Source organism: Lutra lutra, chromosome 1 (assembly GCF_902655055.1).
Source record: "Lutra lutra chromosome 1, mLutLut1.2, whole genome shotgun sequence".
Taxonomy (NCBI): Eukaryota; Metazoa; Chordata; class Mammalia; order Carnivora; family Mustelidae; genus Lutra; species Lutra lutra.
In genome coordinates this window covers 173,630,370-173,653,900 of record NC_062278.1, presented here as the reverse complement: position 1 = coordinate 173,653,900, position 23,531 = coordinate 173,630,370, and the positions used below count along the sequence as shown (strand labels likewise).

Below are 23,531 nucleotides of genomic sequence, written 5' to 3'. Positions count from 1 at the left end.
GCTAGTTCAGGTTATCTTTTCAGCAACACTAAGACATGCAGCTAGATTGAAATGCCAGGCTGGAGAGCCCAGAGTGGTGACAGGGCATACAGGTGAGGAACAACTTTGGAGGCTGCAAAGGGGCCCAGAGAAGCAATGCTTAGGGATATATAGACACAGTGAGCACACCAGGAAATTTCACCAGCAATTAAGACAGCATGTTCTACCTCCCCAGGCCATCTGTAGGCTATAAGATGGTAAGGCAAAGCTCCTGCCATACTGAGCTGGGTACTGAGCAAATGTTACAACTATAGAAGCAAAGCAAAGACCCTCTCATCTGAACCAGACATATATTTGAGGGTGAAAATACTAAGATCTCACCAATTAGGCTGGAACTGCTCAAGTCCCATCTGCTGAAGTTCAGGATTTGTTCTAGAATCCTGCTTCTCAAAGTACGGGCAGTACGAGAATCACAAGGCGCTTGTTAAAACGCAGGATTTGCCCTGGAGCCCTGCTTCTTAAAGTGTAGGCAGCACGAGCATCACCTGGGGCTTGTTAAAAATGCAGTGTATTTAGCCCTACCCAAGACCTCCTCCACCCAAATCTGCATCTGAGGAGATACTCTGGAAGTCCATATATACATGCATTTGGGAAGTAAGAACAGTTTTCAACTTAGAAATGCAGGTAGCTGGAGGACTCACGGGGAGGAGGAAGAGGAGGAAGCTAAGCACCAGCTATTTGTGTGAGTGAAAAGGAGAGGGGTTGTGGCTCAGGGTTTCTGCGTTGTACTGTAGTGCATACAGACAGCTTTAATGGTGCTTGCTTTTTTTCCTGAACTCTGTTTGTTCTTGCTCAGATGAGAGGGAAGTTCTGACTGCTGCTTTGTTTTCTTTTTCTTCTGTTTTAAATGTTCCACAGTCCCCTACCTGCACGTTAGCCGCAATACAATCCTTCCTTCCTCAACGAGCTTTTGCATTTCCAGCAGACACAGGATGGAGAGAAGCATTTTGAAGCAGCAGACATTTTCAGTGATGAGGTTTCCTTTAAAGATGTTTTTTTTTTCTGAGCTGGGAAAGGGATATACCCTTGCTACAATCTGAACCATTTTAGTAGTTCCTGTTCTGAGGCTGGTTGGGGATTTAGACCTGTGACATGTGGCAGAAGAGTTTACTTTTGAAACTTGGACATGTTCTGTCGAGGGTGCTTCTTTGTGAAGGGTGTGTTGTTTCAGTATTGCACAGAGAGAATTATGGTGCTGTGATAAAGAAGGAGAGTTTCAGTCATCTAGCTACTTAAAAAACTAGCTCCAGTGTTACTGGCTTGATGAACAGCCTCCATTGTGCAACTGGAGCTGGTCTGCTGGAGGGCTGCAATCTCCAAAGAAGTTCGGCTGAGACAAGCGGGGCTTTTGCCACATGACCTACCATCCTTCTGTCAAATGTCTTAGAGCACGGCCAGCTGGATTCCAAGAAAGAGAATTCCACAACAACAAGCCACAGTGGGGCCAGGGCTTCCCAGCCTCTGCTTGCATCACACCTGTCTATGTCCCACAGAAAAGGGAAGGTGTGTATCAGTATGAAGCCCTGGAAGCAGGTCTAGTCAGGGGTCATTGTCATAATCTACCACTGTTGATTAATTGGGTTTTGGGGTGGGGGAGGTGGGAGGAGGGAACACAGGGCAAAATGGTGAAAGAAATGAAAACTCTGTCACCAGTCACCATGTGTTCACGTGTGTATGTATATATATGACTGAAGGCATACATTTAGTGTCTTGGGAAACATCGGGGACTCATGTATTTCCCCCAGAGATTTTACTTTGTTGAAGAATATTGTGTTGTTCTACTTTATAGTCCTCTGGAGGCAGGGCTGTGGGAGAACAGTGAGGCAGGAAGACTTCCAGCCAGGTAGCTTAATCAGTATTGATAATGGAATGGAATCATATACTCTAGCCAGATTACTTTCAAATAATTTAAGGTAGTGGGATAAAAGGACAGTTGGCCAGCATCTACTGATAAGATCCTGGAAAATGAAATAAGAGATGCAAAATACTCTATTTTCTCTAAAATATTATATAATCTCTTGTACTTTATGTTTGTTTGTTTTACTGTCTCATTTACTTTATATTTTCCATTTATAGTAGGTTTCATATATGTCAGGCCATGAATTTGGTGTTGGCCACTTAGTAATGAATATAGTTAACCTGATATGGTCCTATTATGGAGTTGAGAGTCTGGAGCTATTTTTTTTTTTTTTAATGGCCTTAAAATGAGAAAACTAAGTAATTTACATAACAGTTACTCAGTTTTCTCAAGTCCATCTCCTGTTGTTCTTGACCCTGAACTCTGTAAGTTTCCAAGGTCTTCTCCCCATGCCAAACAAGGTACTGAGAAGGAAGAGGTAGGGTAATCTTCATTTTTACAGAAAGATGAAAGGATGATGAGGGAAGCGTGCACATGCTCAAGTTCTCCTGACTTACTTAGGAAGTGAGTGGAGCTGGCCCCCCAGCCCACCTCGTATTACTGAATCCTATCTGATTCTCCCAAGACCTTGTGGCTCCATTGGAGCATTTGAGGCTGCATTCCTAAAGAGGTAGCAAGAGATTTCCTGGGGACCTGGCCTTTTGAGTTTCTGCTCTTCACATACACTACTGCACTCAGTGAGCAGCACTGAGCTTTCTGTTAGACTCCTATTTACTTCTGGCCTTTTCAAAAGCTTCCATTTTGATTAGGATATCAACGACACAATGGAGCGTTATTAAATGAAAGGAAGGTGTTAAAAGGATATTCACAGGTCAGTAGCTCACATAGTCCCAGATACTGGATGGCCTAGTGGTTGACTTTGGGCATGTTTCTATTTCATCTGAGCCTCATTTCCTTATTGGCGAAGTGGGAATTATAGTGTTTGCTATATTGGTTGTTGAGGTGAATAAAAGAATCTATGTGAAACAGAAAATCTTATCTATAGTAAGCTCTGAAATTATCAATTATCTTGGTGAGAAGGAAGAAGACATTTTGTCCTTGGTCTAGCATCACTGGAGATGCAAGACCTATTGTGATCATCATGTCCTCTCTAAAGTCATTGTGACTGTGTCATTTGGAGGTCATATCTCTGCCTGACAGACTGAAATAGGGACTTAGCCAAAGGTTAGTCCTGGAATATTTTTCTTCTTCTTCTTCTTCTTTTTTTTTTTTTTTTTAATTGACACGAAAGAGCATACAGTCTACTAAAACAAAGAAAAACCATCACTGGTATTTTTATTTCTAAATGTCCCAGCAGTGCCCCACAAGCAATGACCTTTTCATTTAACTCTATTTAGGGTTTGATGCCTATTTTACGTCCCGCACACTTGAAAACAACAGAAGAAATGTATGGTTTGCTGAATACTGGGAGGAAAACTTCAACTGCAAGTTGACGATTAGTGGGTCAAAGAAAGAAGACACAGATCGCAAATGCACAGGTAATTTCATTCCAGTTGTTCTTCTCCTGGTACTCTACGTGGCCAGCATTGAAATGTCTGCATAGCTGACAGAAGGAAGCTTGGCTGGAGACAAATTGAAAAAGTAAATTGAATTTTACTAGATTGTTCAGAAAATGGAGCAGGAGCATAAGTCCTGCAGGACAAGAGTAGAACGGACAAAATTGTATTCTTTTCTGCCTGTCCATCTAACAGTAATTGACATTTTCATTGATTCTTGGAATTCAAAAGGGTCATGTTGCTTTGAATGCTCTCAGTGGTAAATATTAGTTCATGTTTTAGCCAGGAGTATGAAGTCATTTTCACATAGACAAAAATCCAGCAAATCCCTCTCAGCACCGGATTTAACGGTTATCATGGACCATACTGTGTATTTGATTAAAGAAACAAAATACTTGGGCTTAGAGTGATGTGAGTTTCAATAATTTCCATAATATCCAAGTTAATGTGTCTGCTGCTATATAAAATATGCTTAAAAATACTTAAGGGCGCACCTGGCTTGTTCAGTCAATAGAGCTTGTGATTCTTGATATTGGGGTCATGAGTTTGAGCCCCATGTTGGGCTTAGAGTTTACCTAAAAAATAAACAAAACACAAACAAAAAACCATAAGCAGCCTCATAGATAAACTTGCATAATAATTCCAAATTAAAAAACATGTGTGTATGCTATGCATTTGTATGTACATATATGAAGTAGTCGGAGGATAAACATTCACTGGTGTATTCACAAATATTTATTGAGCAACTCCTTCTACACAATACTAGGCACCATGCTCTGATGGTAAGCAAGCCAGGTAAAGACCTAGCTTTCATAATACTCAGAGGACAGTGGTAGAAAATCGACATTATTCCTGTGAGCTCCCCATGAATACATAATTATAAACTGTAATAAATGTTCTGAGGGCTATATGGGCATATAGCCAAGAAATTTCACTTATACTGAAGGCAGAAGCTGTCTCAAAAGACCTCCTTGAGGAAGAAGTAGGCACCGGCTAGTTAGGTAGAGGGAAGGACAGATAGGAGAATTTCTCGTGGAGGAATAACATGGCAAAAGGCTTGAAGCAGGAGAAATTATGATACCTCTGTGGACAGAATAAGCAGCATTACCTGACTGAAGTACAGTGAATAGGATGAATATGTCTGCTAAGGCTGCTAGTGTAGAGATGTGGATAAGGAATAAGTCATGTGTGGGGACATACATGGAATTTGGTCTTTACCCTAAGCATACTGGAACTAGGGGTGGGGGTGTTTACAGAAGCATGTGACATGTTCTACCATCTTATCACCTACTCCTATATTATATAGCAATACCCAATTTCATACTTTAGTAACCTTTATCATTGTAGCGATGACCTTGAAATACCACAAAACCCCAAAATGTTATTCTAAACTGTTCTAGACAATGATCTAGAATTGTCTAGAATGATCTAGACAATGCACTCAGGTATACTGTTGTTTAGTTTATCTTTGCAGTATGAGTCTTTGAATATTGGCCATCCAAATATGGTAGATTGAACCACTTGACAAACACCTATTAATGAGGAATAATGCATGCAAACCATGGTCCTAAAAATATCAGGAATGGTATTAAGATGGCTTTTCCTCAAAGTGTTTTTGTGAAGGAGAGATAAGATAGGAAGAGAGGTATGAGAAAAAATAATGATGCAAAATCAATGTTACATAATTAGATAAACAACTCAGTAAATTACAATTCCACATGAACTATATTCTCAATGCCATGGTATATAGCAACAGTGTTTTCAGAAATACAATCTTTAGGGACACCTGGATGGCTCAGTCATTAAGCATCTGCCTTTGGCTCAGCTTATCATCCCAGGGTCCTGGGATTGACCCCCTCATCAGGCTCGCTGGTCAGCAGAAAACCTGCTTCTCCCTTTCCCACTCCCCATGCTTCTGTTCCCTCTCTCCCTGTGTCTCTGTCAAGTAAATAAATAAAATCTTAAAAAAAAATACGATCTTTATAATATTGAAGGGAGGGAGGAAAAAAATATTTCAATGTTGACTAGACTGGGTGAAACAAAATTCTCAAGAGGAAACTGAAAAAAAATGAGTTTGACATCTGGATAATTTGTATGACAAACATCCAGGTACACTAGAAGTATCTATATGATTAATGATAGAAGTTTTTTGGTTCCTTCTGACATTTTGTATTCTGTAGAGTCGAGAAGGTAGGATGGATCGTTTTGTGGCCATTAGGATTGTTATAAGGTCAACCCCACACTTTCCATGTTTTAACAATACTGTTCTATCTGTAGTGACATTTTCATGTTGATCATCAAGAATTCAGGTTCATAAAAATAAGCTCATGATCAAAATCATTATCTTCAAAAAATATCTCATTCATTCCATGTAGAATATCTGATCACATTTACTAAATTCTGTGACCCAGAATTATTTGAATACTGTCTCTGCTCTCTTTTCTTCCTTACCACTTTAGCAGTTGTAAGATGTGCCGTATTGAGTGGAGATAAATATTACTACCCTCATTGTGTCTCTTATTCCTGTTACTGGGTATGAGTACATGGGTGGTCATGTTTGTTTTTTTTTTGTACCACCTTTCCCCAAATCCAGTGAATCCTGCATTCTGCTCTGGAAGTATTCACAAATTACTGTTTAAAAATTTTGACCTTTAGAAACAGCTGAACTTTGAACAACATGGGTTGGGTCTGAATGGGTCCACTTAAATGGACTGTTTTCCATAAATACAGTACTATAAATGTGTTCTCTTACAACTTTTTTAACATTTTCTTTAGAATACTTTGTAGAATACAGTATGTAAGGCCTATAGCATACAAAATATGTGTTCATTAATATGTTGCTGGTAAGGCCTCCTTGCATCAGTAGGCTATTTGTAAAGTTTTGGGGGAGTCAAAAGTCACAGGTGGACTTTTGACTATGCAGGGGGTTGCCAATACTAACCACACACATTGTTGAAGAGTCAACTTGGAAATGGAATAATCAGAGAAAAAGCATGCTGAGATTTGCTAGACTAGAGGGAAGGAAGAGATGGAGAGACGGGACCAATCTTATTGTATTGATAAGAGTTCTTGAAACCATTGTGAGAAAGTAAGTTTTAATGATGGAAAAGAGTGGATGGGAGAGGAAGTGTTGATAAGCTTAAGGATGTAGATGATAAAAGCGAAAGATGCTTTGGGAATGAGATTCTGAAAATAGAAAGAATAGTCACATTGGAAAGAAATACCCTGATGAGGAAGCAGGCTAAGAAGTCTGGCATTGCAGACAGTTTGGCTCTATACAGCATAGACCGTGGATGTTCTGAGGACTGCAGACAGCAGCCCACCTTGTAGATCTCCCTCTATGACTGGGTTCTGCTAAAGAATAAGAAAGTCTTAAAATGCTTCTAGGATTTGGGCACAAATTAAAATGCCAACTTGTTTCTCTGTATCTTTTTACATAGCCTCTTTAGCCATAATGAGGTATTTATTATATAGTAACTCCAAGCAGACGTTCAATGAGTTAGTCACCTGGCCAGACAACTTTGAAGATGAGGAGTGGGCCCCATACTAGTTGGAGAGAGCAGATTTCTGCAGTCAGGGAAATAGCAGTGAGTTCTGAAAAGTCAAGATGGTAAAAAGTCATGGTAGGAAGAATGATGAAAAAAAATATTACTATTAAGCTATGTACTCTTGGTAATTTAACTTGGAGATAGAGGTGTCTGAACAACACAAATTCTGAAAGATACTATGCTGTTTCATAGTAGACCTAGATTTTGTTAGGGACATAGTGCTAGCTACACATACTGATGTCCTTCTAGATACTTCCAGAATAAAGTAAGTTCTTCTAGATAGACTACCAGAATAAAGTAAGTCCCTCTCAATACTTCTAGAAGTATACTTGTAGACTATTTGTTGTTTGGGAACAGAAAGGTCAGATGTGATTTTTCTTTTCTGTGCTTCCCCACTCCTACCCCACTAGCTAAATGTGTTTATCCTTAACACTTACCAGTATATTGTTGACACAAAGACCAGTTTAGAATATGATCTTTTGGGGGAATGACATGTTTTTTTATGGAGATAGCAAGGTTAAGGGAATAAGGGAAAGTACCCAGGTGGTGATATCCCTGAAAAAGAAATTTGGAGCCATCCTGGAGTGCAAAAAATCACTCTACCAAAGTGTTTAAGAAACCAGTTTTTGGCATGAAAGAGGCCTGTGTTTATGTTTCAGAGCTATCCCTGAATGGTCCCATGAGAGACTGGATATTATTTAGCTTTTCAAAACATTTTCTCATATTTGAAATGGGAATAATAAAGCTTTACACATGAAGTTGTTGTAGGGAGTACGTTAGGTAACTTGGCATCTAAAATGATACTGGTATATGAAAGCTCAGTAATGGTGGGAGCCTGACTGACTCAGTCAATTAAGTGTCTGCCTTCCACTCAGGTCATGATCCCTGGGTCCTGGGATAGAGTCCCACATTGGGCTTTCTGCTCAGTGGGGATTCTTCTCCCTCTCCTCTCTCTCCTTCTCCCCCTACCTATGTGTGCTCTCTCTCTCTCTCTCTCTCACTCAAATAAATAAAACCTTGAAAGAATACATAATAAAACTGAGTAATTATAACAATTACCTGCCATTTGGGGCGGAGTACAGTTGCCTGTGAGGGTTTCATGAAGATCCTATTGCCACATGTTAATGCTGTAGAAAATCAGGCTGTATATCAAATTTTTCCAGGAAAACACAGCCAGGAAATTGAATAAGAATGTAAATATGGACAGGAAATTTTCAGTGGGATGCAAATTGCACAGTGATATAATGAGATAGCAAAAGTTTACAGACAGGCAGGTAACTTCATGCTGTGATAGAATATGAAGCTCAGGGCTTCAAAAACTTCAGTGCCATAATGTAGAGTATGTGTCCAAGCATCCCTGGGACTTGGTACATGAGGTGTCCATCAAGTCCAACTTTTGTGCCATTTTATCTCTGACCTGCTATACCTTTGTGTGGTTGGTGGCATCTCTGAGGTCTTTGCTTTCAAGCCCATTTTTTAAACTCAGAAGGATGTTCTGAGAATCTGCATGTGCTTGCCTATTGCAGCCCATAAAAATTATCACTCTGTCATATCTTATGACTTACATAGAACATTTGTCTAACTAACATTACTCCTCTGCCAAATGCCATGTTGTGGATACTGATTCATCAGAGTTACCTCTTTACTGAACAGAAGGAACTCAGCATTTAGAAATCCATCATCCCATGAAGGGACAATTTAACTTTCAAAGATTTGTTTTCCTTTTGAAATGACAGAGGATGAATAAATTGATCTTTGGGAAAAAAAAAAAAATTGTTTTCCATGCTAGTGCTTGCAAGTCCTACAAAAAGCAAATTTGATTTTGATTTGAGTCCCTAATCAATCAGTGGTTATTGTGGAAAGCCATCAGAGGCTTAAGGGCATACTCTGGTAAAGGATCACATTTTGGGAGAATCCTTAAACTATCTTTTTCTTTACACCTCACTTCTCAAAGCTAATAGTTTAAGTAAAGGTCACTTTCTTGGTGGAACAAAAAAGTTTTTTAAGAAAAGCTGTTAACGAATAAACCATGTATTTCTCAAGTTTTCATTCATTTCTCGTGGGATCCAGGCCCATCAGACCCTACATAATTGAACAAGTCTATCAAGACAAAGGAAGAACACTTGAGTAAGTCCAGTGCTTTGAGAATATATGTGCAGAAAGCATTTGACTATACTAATTAATTTTTCCTGCCATTTTATCTTATTCTGAATTGACCTTTAATTGTTATATAGATGTTCTGTTGCAGCACCTAATATACCCAGCATGGTTGAGGAATCCACATCAAAGTGTTACAGATAAAGGCTAACCCCTTGGTGCTCTGACTTTTTGAAGTCCTTTTGATGAAAAGCAGTGTAAAATACCATTTTTATACCCTAGTGCCTTTTTAAATAAAAGTTCAAGGCAGATTAATTATGACTTAGTTTACATATAGCAACCATGATGGAATTCTGTGTTATAGGTTCTTTGTTGAAATTTGTATTCTGACTTACCTCTAGAAGTCAAAATATTGGTTGACATTTCTCTTGCTACCATCACACTTAAGTCTGACCCTACCTTCTTCCTGAATGGCTGATTTCTGTCTATATGGTAAGTGGAACCATATAAGCCAAATTAATAGTTTTTTTTTTTTTTCATTTATTTTTTAAAACAAGTTAAAATTTATTGAGCATTCATTCTAGCTACTTTTTTTCCCATGACCCAGTCACCCTATCATTTCCTCCCTACCCCCACAGCAACCCTCAGTTTGTTTCATGAGATTAAGAGTCTCCTGTGGTTTGTCTCCCTCCAGATCATATCTTGTTTCATTTTTCCTTCCCTACCCTGCTACAACCCCCCCGCCTATCAAATTCCTCATATCAGAGAGATCATATGATAATTCTCTTTCTCTGATTGACTTATTTCGTTTAGCATAATACCCTCTAGTTCCATCCACGTCATTGCAAATGGCAGGATTTCATTTTTTGATGCCTGCATAGTATTCCATTGTATATATATACCACATCTTCTTTATCCATTCATCTGTTGATGAACATTTAGGTTCTTTCCATAGTTTGGCTATTGTGGACATTGCTGTTATAAACACTCAGGTGCATGTGCCCCTTCAGATCACTACATTTGTATCTTTAGGGTAAATACCCAGTAGTGCGATTGCTGGGTCATAGCGTAGCTCTATTTTCTTTTTGAGGAATCTCCATACTGTTTTCCAGAGTGGCTGCACCAGCTTGCATTCCCACCAACAGTGTAGAAGGGTTCCCCTTTCTCCACATCCTTGCCAACTTCTGGCATTTCCTGACTTGTTAATTTTAGCCATTCTGACTGGTGTGAGGTGGTATCTCACTATGGTTTTGATGAGTATTTCCCTGATGGAGTGATGTTGAGCACTTTTTCATGTGTCTGTTAGCCATCTGAATGTCTTCTTTGCAGAAATGTCTTGTTCATGTTTTCTGCCAATTTCCTTTTTTTTTTAAAGATTTTATTTATTTGAGAAAGAGAGAGAGAATTAGAGAGCATGAGAGGAGAGGGGTCAGCTGGAGAAGAAGACTCTCTGCAGAGCAGGGATGTGGGACTCTGATGTGGATCATGACCTGAGCTGAAGGCAGCTGCTTAACCAACTGAGCCACTCAGGCACCCTTCTGCCCATTTCTTGATTGGATTTTTTGTTCTTTAGATGTTGAGGATGATAAGTTCTTTACAGATTTTAGGATATTAAACCTTTATCTGATAAGTCATTTGTGAACATCTTCTCCCATTCTATCAGTTGTCTTTTGGTTTTGACTGTTTCCTTGGCTGTGCAAAATCTTTTGATCTTGATGACATCCCAATAGTTCATTTATGCCCTTGCTTCCAATGCCAATAGTTCATTTTTGCCCTTGATTCCCTTACCTTTGGTGATGTTTCTAAGAAGAGGTTGCTGTGGTTGAGGTCAAAGAGGTTGTTGCCTGTTTTCTCCTCAAGGATTTTGATGGTATCCTGTCTTACATCGAGGTCTTTCATCCATTTAGAGTCTATTTTTGTGGGTTGTGTAAGGAAATGTCCAGTTTCATTCTTCTGCATGTAGCTGTCCAATTTTCCCAACACCATTTGTTGAAGAGACCGTCTTTTTTCCATTGGACATTCTTTCCTGCTTTGTCAAAGATTAGTTGACCATAGATATGAGGGTCTATTTGTGGGCTCTCTATTCCATTCCATTGATCTATGTATTTGTTTTTGTGCCAGTACCATACTGTCCTGATGGTGACAGCTTTATAATAGAGCTTGAAGTCTGGAATTGTGATGCCACCAACTTTGGCTTTATTTTTCAACATTCCTCTGGCTATTCGAGGTCTTTTCTGGTTCCGTATAAATTTTAGAATTATTTGTTCCATTTCTTTGGAAAAAAATGGAAGGGATTTTGATAGGGATTGCATTAAATGTGTAGATTGCTTTAGGTAGCATAGACAATTTCACAATATTTGTTCTTCCAATCCATGAGCATGGAAATTTTTTCCATTTCTTTGTGTCTTCCTCAATTTATTTCATGAGTAGTTTATAGTACTTTATAATACTTTATAGATTCTTTACCTCTTGGTTTAGGTTTATTCCTAGATATCTTGTGCTTTAAGGTGCAATTGTAAATGGGATTGACTCCTTAATTTCTGTTTCTTTGTGTCTTTCTGTTGTTGTATAGAAATGCAACTGATTTCTGTGCATTGATCTTATATCCTGACACTGAATTCCTTTATGAGTTCTAGAAGTTTTGGAGTGGAGTCTTTGGGGTTTTCCACATAAAGTATCATATTATCTGCAGAGAGTGAGAGTTTGACTTCTTTGCCAATTTGGATGCCTTTTATTTCTTTTTGTTGTCTGATTGCTGAGGCTAGGACTTCGAGTACTACGTTGAATAGCAGTGGTGATAGTAGACATCCCTGACGTGTTCCTGACCTTAGGGGAAAAGCTCTCAGTTTTTCCTCATTGAGAATGATATTCACTGTGGATTTTTCACAGATGGCTTTGATGGTATTCAAGTATGTATCATCTATCCCTACACTTTGAAAAGTTTTGATCAAGAAAGGATGCTGTACTTTGTCAAATGTTTTTTCAGCATCTATTAAGAGTATCATATAGCTCTTGTTGTTTTATTAATGTATTGTATCAGATTGATTGATTTGTGGATGTTGAACCACCTTTGCAGCCCAGGAATAAATCCCACGTGGTCATGGTGAATAATCCTTTTAATGTACTCTTGGATCCTATTGGCTGGTATTTTGGTGAGAATTTTTGCATCCATGTTCATCAAGCATATTGGTCTGTAATTCTCCTCTTTGAGGGGATATTTGTCTGGTTTTGGAATCAAGGTAATGCTGGCCTCATAAAATGAATTTTGAAGTTTTCCTTCCATTTTTATTTTTTGGGAACTGTTTCAGGAGAATAAGTATTAGTTCTTCTTTAAATGTTTGGTAGAATTCCCCTGGGAATCCCTCTGGCCCTGGGCTCTTGTGTTTTGGGGAGATTTTTGATGACTGCTTCAATCTCCTTACTGGTTATGGGTCTGTGCATGTTTTCTATTTCTTCCTTGTTCAGTTTGGTAGTTTATATGTCTCTAGGAATGCATCCATTTCTTGCAGATTGTCAAATCTGCTGGTGTATAGTTGCTCATAATATGTTCTTATAATTGTATTTCTTTGGTATTGGTTATGATCTCTCCTCTTTCATTTATGATTTTATTAATTTGGGTCCTTTCTCTTTTGTTTTTGAGAAGTGTGGCCAGGGGTTTATCAATCTTATTAATTCTTTCAAAGAACTAGCTCCTAGTTTCATTGGATTTGTTCTACGGTTTTTTTGGTTTCTATTTCATTGATTTCTGCTCTGATCTTTATGATTTCTCTTCTCCTACTGGGTTTAAGCTTTCTTTGCTTTTCTTTTTCTAGCTCCTTTAGGGATAGGGTTAGGTTGTGTACTTGAGACCTTTCTTGTTTCTTGAGAAAGGCTTGTATTGCTATATATATTTTCCTCTCAGGATCACCTTTGCTGTGTCCCAAAGATTTTGCACAGTTGTGTTTTCATTTTCATTTGTTTCCATGAATTTTTTAGTTCTTTAATTTCCTGGTTAACCCATTCATTCTTCAGTAGGATGTTCTTTAGCCTCCATTTATTTGAGTTCTTTCCAACTTTACTCTGGTGGTTGAGTTCTAGTCTCAAAGCATTGTGATCTGAAAATATGCAGGGAATGATCCCAGTTTTTTGGTACCAGTTGAGCCTGATTTGTGACCCAGGTTGTGTGCTGTTCTGGAAATTTTCCATGTGCACTAGAGAAGAATGTGTATCCTGTTGCTTTGAGATGGAATGATCTGAATATATCTGTGATGTTTGTCTGGTCTAGTGTGTCGTTTAAAGCCTTTATTTCCTTTTTGATCTTTTGCCTAGATGATCTGTTCATTTCAGTGAGGGGGTTGTTAAAGTCCCCTACTATTATTGTATTGTTGTCGATGTTTTTCTTTGATTTTGTTATTAATTGATTTATATATTTGGCTGCTCCCATGTTAGGGACATAGATACTTAAAATTATTAGATCTTCTTCTTGGACAGATTTTTTAAGTATGATATAGTGTCCTTCCTCATCTCTTATTATAGTCTTTGGCTTAAAATCTAATTGATCTGATATAGAGATTGCCACCCTAGCTTTCTTTGATGTTCATTAGCATGATAAATTGTTTTCCATCCCCTCACTTTAAATCTGGAGGTGACTTTGGGTCTAAAATGAGTTTCTTGTAGATAGCATATCAATGGGTCTTGTTGTTTTTTTTTTTTTTTTAATCCATTCTTATACCCTGTGTCTTTTGATTGGGGTATTTAGACTATTTATGTAAAGGGTAACTATTGAAAGATATAAATTTAGTGCCATTGTATTTCCTGTAAGGTGACTGTTACTGTATATTGTCTCTTTTCTGGTCAATTAATTTTAGGCTCTCTCTTTGCTTAGAGGATCCCTTTCAATATTTTCTGTAGGGCTGATTTGTGTTTGCAAATTCTTTTAATTTTTGTTTGTCCTGGAAGCTTTTTATCTCTCCTTCTATTTTCAATGACAGCCTAGCTGGATATAGTATTCTTGGCTGCATATTTTTCTCATTTAGTGCTCTGAATATATCATGCCAGTCCTTTCTGGCCTGCCAGGTCTCTGTGGATAGGTCTGCTGTCAATCTAATATTTCTACCATTGTATGTTACAGACCTCTTGTCCTTAGCTGCTTTCAGGATTTTCTCTTTTTCACTAAGATTTGTAAGTTTTACTATTAGATGTTGGGGTGTGGACCTATTTTTATTGATTTTTGAAGGGATTCTCTCTGCCTCCTGGATTTTGATGCTTGTTCCCTTTGTCATATTAGGTAAATTCTCTACCATAATTCACTCCAATATACCTTCTGCCTCTCTCTTTCTCCTTCTTCTGTGTTCCCAATTATTCTAATATTGTTTCATCTTATGGTATCACTTATCTCTCAAATTCTCCTCTTGTGGTCCAGTAGTTGTTTGTCTCTCTTTTGCTCAGCTTCTTTATTCTCCATCATTTGGTCTTCTATATCACTAGTTCTATCTTCTGCCTCAATTTATGCTAGCAGGAAGAGCCTCTATTTTTTGAGTGCTCCTCATTAATAGCTTTTTTTAATTTCAACCTTATTAGATTTTAGTTCTTTTATTTCTCCAGAAAGGGATTCTCTAATATCTTCCATGCTTTTTTTGAGCCCCACTAGTACCTTGATAATCATCATTCTGAACTCTAGTTCTGACATATTACTAATGTCCATATTGATTAGGTTCCTAGCTGTTGCTGCCTCTTGTTCTTCTTTGTGTGTGTGTGTGTGTGTGTGTGTGTGTGTGTGGTGAGTTTTTCTGCCTTCTCATTTTATCCAGATAAGAATAGATGAATGAGAGAACAAAATACTCAAAGGGTAACAAAGACCCCAGAAAAATATATGCTAACCAAATCAGAAGAGATGGAACCATGGGAGAGAATTAAGGTGGGGGGGGTGGATATATATATTAGACTGGTGAGTAGAACAGAGCCACCCACTTGATTTTTGGGTGTATTCTGGTCTCTTAGAAGAAACTACCTCCCAAAATTTTAAAGAAGAAGAAAATACGTGTGTGTGTGTGTGTGTGTGTGTGTGTGTGTGTGTGTGTTTATAAGGATAAACATGATGAAGGGATAGAATATGACTATGAAGATTAAAATTTTTAAAAAGATTCTAAAAAAGGAATTGATAAGATAAGCTGGTTAGAAAAAGAAGAAAAAAGGGGACTAGAACAAAGCTATGAACTAGATTTAAGATATATTTTGATCTATTAAAAGAAATTATATCCCAAAATTTTAAAGAAAGAAAAACCTATATACAAAGATAGGTTAAATACAAAGGTTAAATACAATGAAGAGCTAGAATATGATTATAACAATGAAAATTTAAAAAGATTTTTAAAAAGGTATTGATAAGATAAAATATTTAAAGGTTAAAACAGGAGAGGACAAATTTAAAAAAAATAGAATAAGAAAAAAATAAAGTTTAACTTTGAAAGACTAAAGAATCATGGGAAAACCATGAATTCTATGTGTTGCTTTCCCCTCACTCTGGAATTCTGCAGTTCTCATTGATCTCTGAGCTTGGTCTTGGCTGGATGTTCTTGCTGATCTTCTCAGAGCGGGGCCTGTTGCAGTGATTCTCAAATGCCTTTGTCTAAGGCATAATTGCACCACCCTTGCCACAGGGCAGGCTAAGCAATCTGCTCAGGTTCACTCTCAGTAGCTTTTTTTCCCTGAATGCTTTCCCATACAGCTTTGGAGGCCGGGAATGAGGATGGCAGCCTCCTAATCTCTGGTTGGTAGGAGCCGTGAGCTCGGGGCCCCACTCCTCAGTGTGCCTCAGAGAAAAGCAGTCAGTCACTCCTGTCTCCCTGGGTCTCCAGCCACACTCTGAGCTCACCCAGCCTGCCACCAGGCGTTTCTGTCTTTGGCCCACAGCCCCTTTTGGGGTCTCCAAACACAGCATATTCTTGCCATGCATTTCTGGGCCGCTCCTCCTGGAGGAGGAAGGAAGGGTCTTCCTGGATCTGCTGCTTGTGGGCTCCCTGCTCAGATAGCAGTACCTGACTGTGCCTCAGATCATGGTTTAAGGTAACCTGGAGCTGAGAGAGCATGCCTTGGCTCTGTCTCTGCAGCAGGTTTCGCTGATCTAACATCTGGGAGCTCTGCCACACTCAGATATCCCCGGTCTTTTTGTGACCCCCACAGGTCCTGAGACCACACTGTCCCCACAGGGACTCCACCCCCACTTAGCCTCTGGAGTGATGGCCCTCAGTGGAGCAGACTTCTAAAAAAGTTCCAACTTTGTACTCTGCTGCTCTTTCACTTGCCAGGAGCCAGCCCCTCTTCCTGCAGTCTATCTTCCTGTTGCTTTGGATTCACTTCTCTGCATGTCCTACCTTCCAGAAGGTGGTCAATTTTCTGTTCCTAGGATTACTCCTCTTCTCTTCTATCTCCTGTTGAGTTTGTAGGTGTTTGGAATGGTTTGATAACTATCTAGCTGAACTCCTGGGACCTGATGATATTTCAGTCTTACTTCTCTGCCATCTTGCTTCCTCAAAATACCTGTTTTTTTCTAATTTATCTATTTAAAGTGATGATTAAGTAAGTATTAAATGTCTCAGAATCATAGAAAGGCTAGGGTATTACTGTTTTTCCACTGGTCTCAACCAGTGTTGTGAATGGACCAGTCCTTGTGGTTTTTACTGTTTGGAAGACCTTCTGCAACAACCATCAGGAAACCTTAAAAAAATGGATAGGTTTATGGGGCGCCTGGGTGGCTCAGTGGGTTGAGCCGCTGCCTTCAGCTCAGGTCATGATCTCAGGGTCATGGGATCAAGTCCTGCATCAGGCTCTCTGCTCGGCAGGGAGCCTGCTTCCCTCTCTCTCTCTGCCTGCCTCTCTGTCTACTTGTGATCTCTCTCTGTCAAGTAAATAAATAAAATCTTTAAAAAAAATGGATAGGTTTATTACTTAGAAGACCTTGAGATTACACAGCACACCTGGGGCCACATAGTGGGCTGGTGTGTAGAGAAAGAAAAAGCTCCTGGCCTTGTGGCTCTACTTTAATTAAGAGCCATGGTAGGGCACATGGTTTCATTTGGCTTATTATTCATTGTTGAGTTTAAAAACCTAATAGAGGCACCTGGGTGGCTCAGTGGGTTAAAGCCTCTGCCTTCGGCTCAGGTCATGATCCCAGGGTCCTGGGATTGACCCTGCATCTGGCTCTCTGCTCAGCAGGGAGCCTGCTTCCCTTCCTCTCTCTCTGCCTGCCTCTCTGCCTACCTGTGATCTCTATCTGTCAAATAAATAAATAAAATCTTTAAAAAAAAATAACATATTAAGGGCTCCTGGGTGGCTCAGTGGGTTAAACCTCTGCCTTCGGCTCAGTCATGATCCCAGGGTCCTGGGATTGAGCCCCACATAGGGCTCTCTGCTCAGAAGGGAACCTGCTTCCCCCTCTCTCTCTTCCTGCCTCTCTGCCTACTTGTAATCTCTCTGTCGAATAAATAAATAAAATCTTAAAAAAATAAAACAACATATTAACATAGAAGAATATTGCCATATAACACTATATTAGCACAACCCAAGTATAAGGGGTGTGGATGGCAGGCCAGGTCCTTGTCTCCACTAAATAGTGCAAATATAGCACTAAACTCCTAAGGCCCATTTTCCCAATCCTTGACTAGATACCCAGGTAAGGGGCTGGCTATCTTCAGCCTTCTGAAATAGATGTTTATAGGACCGCAGTAAATGAATTCTTTCTGTCACAAACCCTTCAAAGTATAAAGAAGTGTCACTACGAAATACCCTTGTACTTGAAGTCGTGTTCCCTCAAGTCCCTCTTGCCGGACAGCACACTAAAGCATCTATAGGAGTTGTCCTTACTTCTGTGCAGAATCAAGCCAGACAGTAGAATACTAATTTGAAAGCCCAGGGGTACTGGGGAAAAATGGTTCCCATAAATGTTAGAAGCCATAATTATTTGAGCTGTGTGTCATTTCTTTCTCATTAGCTCTGATAGGCAATGGCTTTAAAAATGGTAGTTATGAGGGGCACCTGGGTGGCTCAGTGGGTTAAAGCCTCTGCCTTTGGCTCAGGTCATGATCCCAGGGTCCTGGGATCGAGCCCCGCATCGGGCTCTCTGCTCTGCAGGGAGCCTGCTTCCTCCTCTCTCTCTCTCTGCCTGCCTCTCTGCCTACTTGTGATCTCTCTCTCTGTCAAATAAATAAATAAAATCTTAAAAAAAAAAAATGGTAGTTATGGCCTTTCCAGATTCAGAAAGTCTGTCAGGCTAGGCAGTTAATGAGAAGGAATTCCTGAACTAGGAGAATTGATGTGTATGCATCTTCTCAGCATCAGTCCTTGCAAACAAAGTACCTCTTCTAAGCAATAGAAGTATTATAAATTGGATGCTTAGAGTCATTTTAGTAGGTACGAGCAAGTGCTGTTGAATGACTTATTAAGTATCATCAAGCAACTTAGAATGGAGTATAGCTTTCCTTAGGAAGAATTTCTAATAATACAGGTTTTTTTTTTTCTTTTTTTCTCCCCCCTTCCCACTTCCAAAGAGAAATATGGATACTAAAAGCGTTTTAGGTTTTTATAGCATGTGCAGCATCATATTCATTTTTTCCGAGAATAAAAATGTGCTCACCAGTTAAATAACTACCATATATATAAACCCAGATAAAAACCTGGAAGAGCAACTTCTAACTTTGTCTTACTGTTTCTAGCGACAGTAGATCGGGTTTGTGGATAAAAACTTGGGGAAGTTTCCCATTCCTTCGACCTCAAATAGTATTTCTTTTTCCCCTTCCTCAGCACAGATAGCTCTGTGCTTACTTGAAGGATAGTGGCTGTTATGTAGAAACAAGACAGGCTGCCCGCTGAATTCTCACTGGCTGACTCACTATGTCGCCATGGGCCAGTGACTCAAACATCCTGAGACTCACGTGTAAAACCAGGATAAAAATAGTCCATACTTTGCAGTGTCATGCACAAGGGTAAGCAGGACTTTGCTGCTTCAGAATTCAGCTGCCATTGTTGTGGTTGGTGGTGATGATGGATGCTATTTTTGGTCCCAAAAAACTCCTCCATGCGTTAAAATTGCTGTCCTTTCCTTATTTCCATACCCAGACTCGTTCTTCCTTTATATGTCCTCTGTGTTATATGTAGCTATACATGTATTAAGACACTTTTATGTGCTTATATCATCCAATTTGTTGCCTGTATCAACCTTGTGAAATAGACAAGGCTGGTATCCTCCCCCTTTTACAGATCAAAACAAAAGTGAAGGTTGGAGAAATCCTGTGACTTCCATGGGAGCATGGTTGCTAATAAGAAAAATAAAATAACCCCAGTGGCCTACATTGATTTCCTCATGAATTCTGTCCCTCATTCTCATAGTAAATGTGTGTGCAGTAGCTGCACTGGGACTGACCTGTGCTGGAGGTGAGATATATTCTCTGAAAGCTTTGCTTTCAGGGGCGTCTCTTCCAATGCAAGAGGTAGACAGAAAACCAAGAGCAAATGAATAAAATAATTGTAAATTGTGACTAATCCTGTGAAAGGAACAAGCAAGGGGCCGAACTAGAAAACCGTGGGAAATAATTGCCACAGGAAAGTCGTGTTGCCAGAGATCACCGCAACAGTGCTGGCTGTCCCTGAAAGATTATTATGCCCATTTCGCAGATGAGGAAACTGTGTCTCTCTTGGAGCTGCCGAATGATGAAGGCAGCTGATCTCTCCCAGTGCCCTTTTCTCTAAGACCTAGTCACCTTCTAGGACTCCTGGAAAACCGAGTGTGACCAGGCACTTGTCATTTTAGTAACTTCGTGGTTTTGTTTATAGAGCAATTTCCTTACATTGTGACACCCAGCCACAGAAGGACTCTTAGTAGAATTTATCTGAAAACTATCCTGGATTGATCCCTTTGGTCCTCCCTTATAAACAGTACAGTGCAGTGAAGAAGCAAGTTGACCTCATTTCTCTTTCTCCTCTTCTGAACTCAAAATAGAGCAGTATTTTCCAGTTTATGCTCAAACTCTGTTTTATTGATGACAAGCTAGTAGCTGTGCAGAGAGAAAAGACACAGGATTCAAACTCCTTGTCCCATAATTATACAACAGGGAATTGCAGCTACAACCATAAAATTCTCTCTGAATATATCTCACCCCCGTGGGATTCCCTGTCCTTCTAGGGTGGGACAAAGGGACCTGCAGCCTTACAGAACAGATGGTGGAGACTGAAAGTGAGAAATGGAGTTAGGACAAAATAATACCTTGAAGGGGATGCATACCAATATTGGAGAAGCAGTTACAAATTGAGCTACCAAAGTGGTCTGATGATCTGGCAGAAGTAGGCAATTTACTATGGAAGGAAAATGTTGAATTACAACGTGATATTGCTTTTTCATTTGAGAAAAATGCAACTGTCAGGAGCAAGTTTCAGACAAGTTTGTAACAAATGGCTACATTTTAGAATTAAAAAAATTTTTTTTTTTAAACCACAAAGAGGAAAAGACAACTATGCCAAGAGCCAATCTGAAGCAGTTCCCCTTCAGTGGATCCAAGTATACACAAATCATTAGGGCAGATCATTATTGGGCTTGTAATGTCCAACAGCCTGACTGTTAACATGACTTCATAAATCACACTTCCAGCATGGACTGTATTTCAGGAGATTCTCGTTCCTTGGACATTTTTTGAGGTTGCAGAGAAAGTGTTAAATGAATTTTAAGAAGTGCTCACAACCTGAGTTGGTGCTATATTTAGCATGCAGTAATCCTGTTACACCAATATTTATGACATTTCAGTGTTCATATATTATTCACTGAAAAAAGACTAAAACTCTAAGCCTGATCTCCAGACCCCCCTGGGGCAGGGTACCATCTCCTATTTCTGCAGCTCTGAACTTCCTACAGTTCTGTAAAGGCATCTGGATTTTCCCTACCATGGGGCCTTTGTATGTGCTGTTGCAGCTGCCTGGAATTCTTTCTTCAGTACAGTGGACTAATTTGACTAGTTAACACTCAAGCATGCTTCATATCTCACAGTGTCAACTCTATGAGAAGCTTCCACTGATGCTTCCACCACAGTGTAGGTCAGGGTCTTTGTTATCTTCTCCCCCCTTTCTTTTCTTTGAATGGCATTGTATATGTTTGTGATGGTGTTCTTTTGGATTATATATGTGGTGCATGTCTCTGTCCTGTACTCAGCTGTGAGCTCCATGATACCAGGCGTTCACTTCCCTGTTGATGGCTTTCTTCATACTGCTGGCCCTAGCTCAGCGCAGGCATGGGGTAGGAGTTGTCAAAGAATCAACTTCCAGTGCTTAAAACAAAAAGCTGCTTTGCATAAAACATGACCCTGTAGTCATAGGGAGGGGTTAGGGTGAGGGCAGGTGGTGATCAAGTCCTGTGTGCCTGGGTTGTGCTAAAGGTGCCCAGCTCGTTGCATGTAAGGCAACTGAAGCGCAATCTCCGATTTGTGGAGTCAGCCTGGGCAAATGGATTGAATCAAGGGCTTTGTAGGATTTATTGGGCTGCCCCTGTTACATGTTTCATAAGTCCATTATGTTGTGTTTTTTTTTTTTTTACAAGACACAAAAAGAAAATAGCAAGATCTGCATTTATTTGAGTTGACAAGTGCTCCATTTTAAGTAAAAATGTGAAAACTCCAAAATCCAATAAACTATAATATATAAACCATTCCTCCCTTAAAAAAAATAAAAAATCACAGGAGCAGAGGATAGGAACACATCAGCCTCTCAGCTTTGATCATATCCTTCCCTCTATTGATTGTTGCAATTCTCATAACTGAAGAATTCCTGCATTTTGTATGCTAGGAGGAAGAAAGGAGATTCAGGTCTAAAACCATAGTAATAAAAAGAATAAAATAGGCAATGCTTATTAGATGTTTAAATGATAGTCTCTCATCCCACCAAACAAATCAGTGAATACATACCGAAATGAACAAACACATTAGTTTTTTGCAAGTTTTACATTTAAGATTTTTAATTTCGAGCATCTTTTTAAAAATAATTACCATAAGTACTATTTATTGAGTGCTTGTCATGTGCGAGCCAGTAGCTCAAGCACTCATCATAGACAATAATGATCCTCAAAATGAGTATTACATTTTTATCCTCAATTTTTGGTTGAGGAAGAGGAAACCAATTTTAACTCTTTTAATCCTCAGAACAGTCCTCTGAGATAGTTATTTCACTGTTCTGTGAATGAGGAAATGGAAGCCCAGGAAGCCGCTGTGACCGGCCCAGGCTCACATAGCACAGGAGGGCAGCTGAGCCTTCGGGAGCTTCGTTATGCCACATTCTCATGGTCACACAGTTCAAAAGTGGCAGACACAGGATTGAAAGCCAGGTCTGATCACCTCCACAGCCTATGTCACTATTTGGTTTTGCTTTGTTTTTTTGTTTTGTTTTATTTTTGTTCCAAACCGTCCTCCTGAATAGAGATACCTCATAGTGAAAATGCTGTAAAGCTGAGACATTCAGGATCCAGCAGTAGCCACTACTATGGCTGAAGAGCAATAGAGTGTCATGTGTGACCATGGGCTTCTGGTCCTTTTGAGCATTTGCTTTAAATTTGGGTGTCTGATCGGAGCTTTTTACTTTGGGTTTGTGGACTACTGAGTTGGCCCACCAAAGGAGCATGTGTCTTTTAATAATTGAGTTCTTTTTCTGCCCAAGGGGAGAGAAAAGAAATGGACAAAGGAAAAGAAATTGTTCTTGAAAGGACTTTCACTTCTCTAATGGAGAAGATTGTACATAACATAATCCACTCCAGGCAAATGTTCCACTAAGACTATTTCCCTTCTCCTGGGACAGCATCTTTAATTGCTCATCTGTATCTAATTTTCTTCTGAATTTAACACCAGAATGTGTGTTCTTGCCTTAAAATAGTGAGTTACATGTCATTGGTTCTTTGTTGTTGACTAGTGTTCATGGAAACAAGGAATTCCTGGTGACATCACTTGGATTTGTGAATTTCATCTTGTCATAGGAAGGAGACCATTTTGTGCTACTTCATAGTCCTTGAGAAAACTTATAGTGCTAGTGAGGACTGAGCAAAAATTCTGGCAATCTGATAACCCTAACATGGTAAAATAACGAATTCAAATAATGTAATTTTTTAAAAATCTACATCATAAATACTGTACTTAGCATTTCATTGATTATTTTAAGTGTTCTATGATAGTTCTATGAATTGATCAGATATGCCATCATTTCCTAAATCTTTACTTACATTGCTCCACATGTTTGCAGGTATATACAAAATACTTAAGAAAGTATCTTTAAATTCCTTGCTTTTTCCTTCTTTTGGATTTCTTTCTCAGGATGAACTTCTAGAAGTTGTTCCATAGAGTAATAAAGAGCAAGAACTTTGAAGCCAAATCACCTTAAATCAATTTCCACCCTTGTTCCATACTAGCATGAAGCCTAACCTAAATGGTGTTG

General features: G+C 39.3%; 1 protein-coding gene across 2 annotated transcripts in view; it reads left to right on the top strand.

The window, feature by feature from the left end:
- GRM7 (glutamate metabotropic receptor 7) overlaps positions 1 to 23,531 on the top strand; it is a 945,741-nt gene that overhangs the window by 586,684 nt on the left and 335,526 nt on the right. For both annotated transcript variants that reach the window (XM_047746126.1, XM_047746115.1), the window contains exon 5: positions 3,295 to 3,435. In XM_047746126.1, the coding sequence (XP_047602082.1) occupies positions 3,295 to 3,435 (141 nt within the window). The remainder of the gene's footprint in view (positions 1 to 3,294; positions 3,436 to 23,531) is intronic.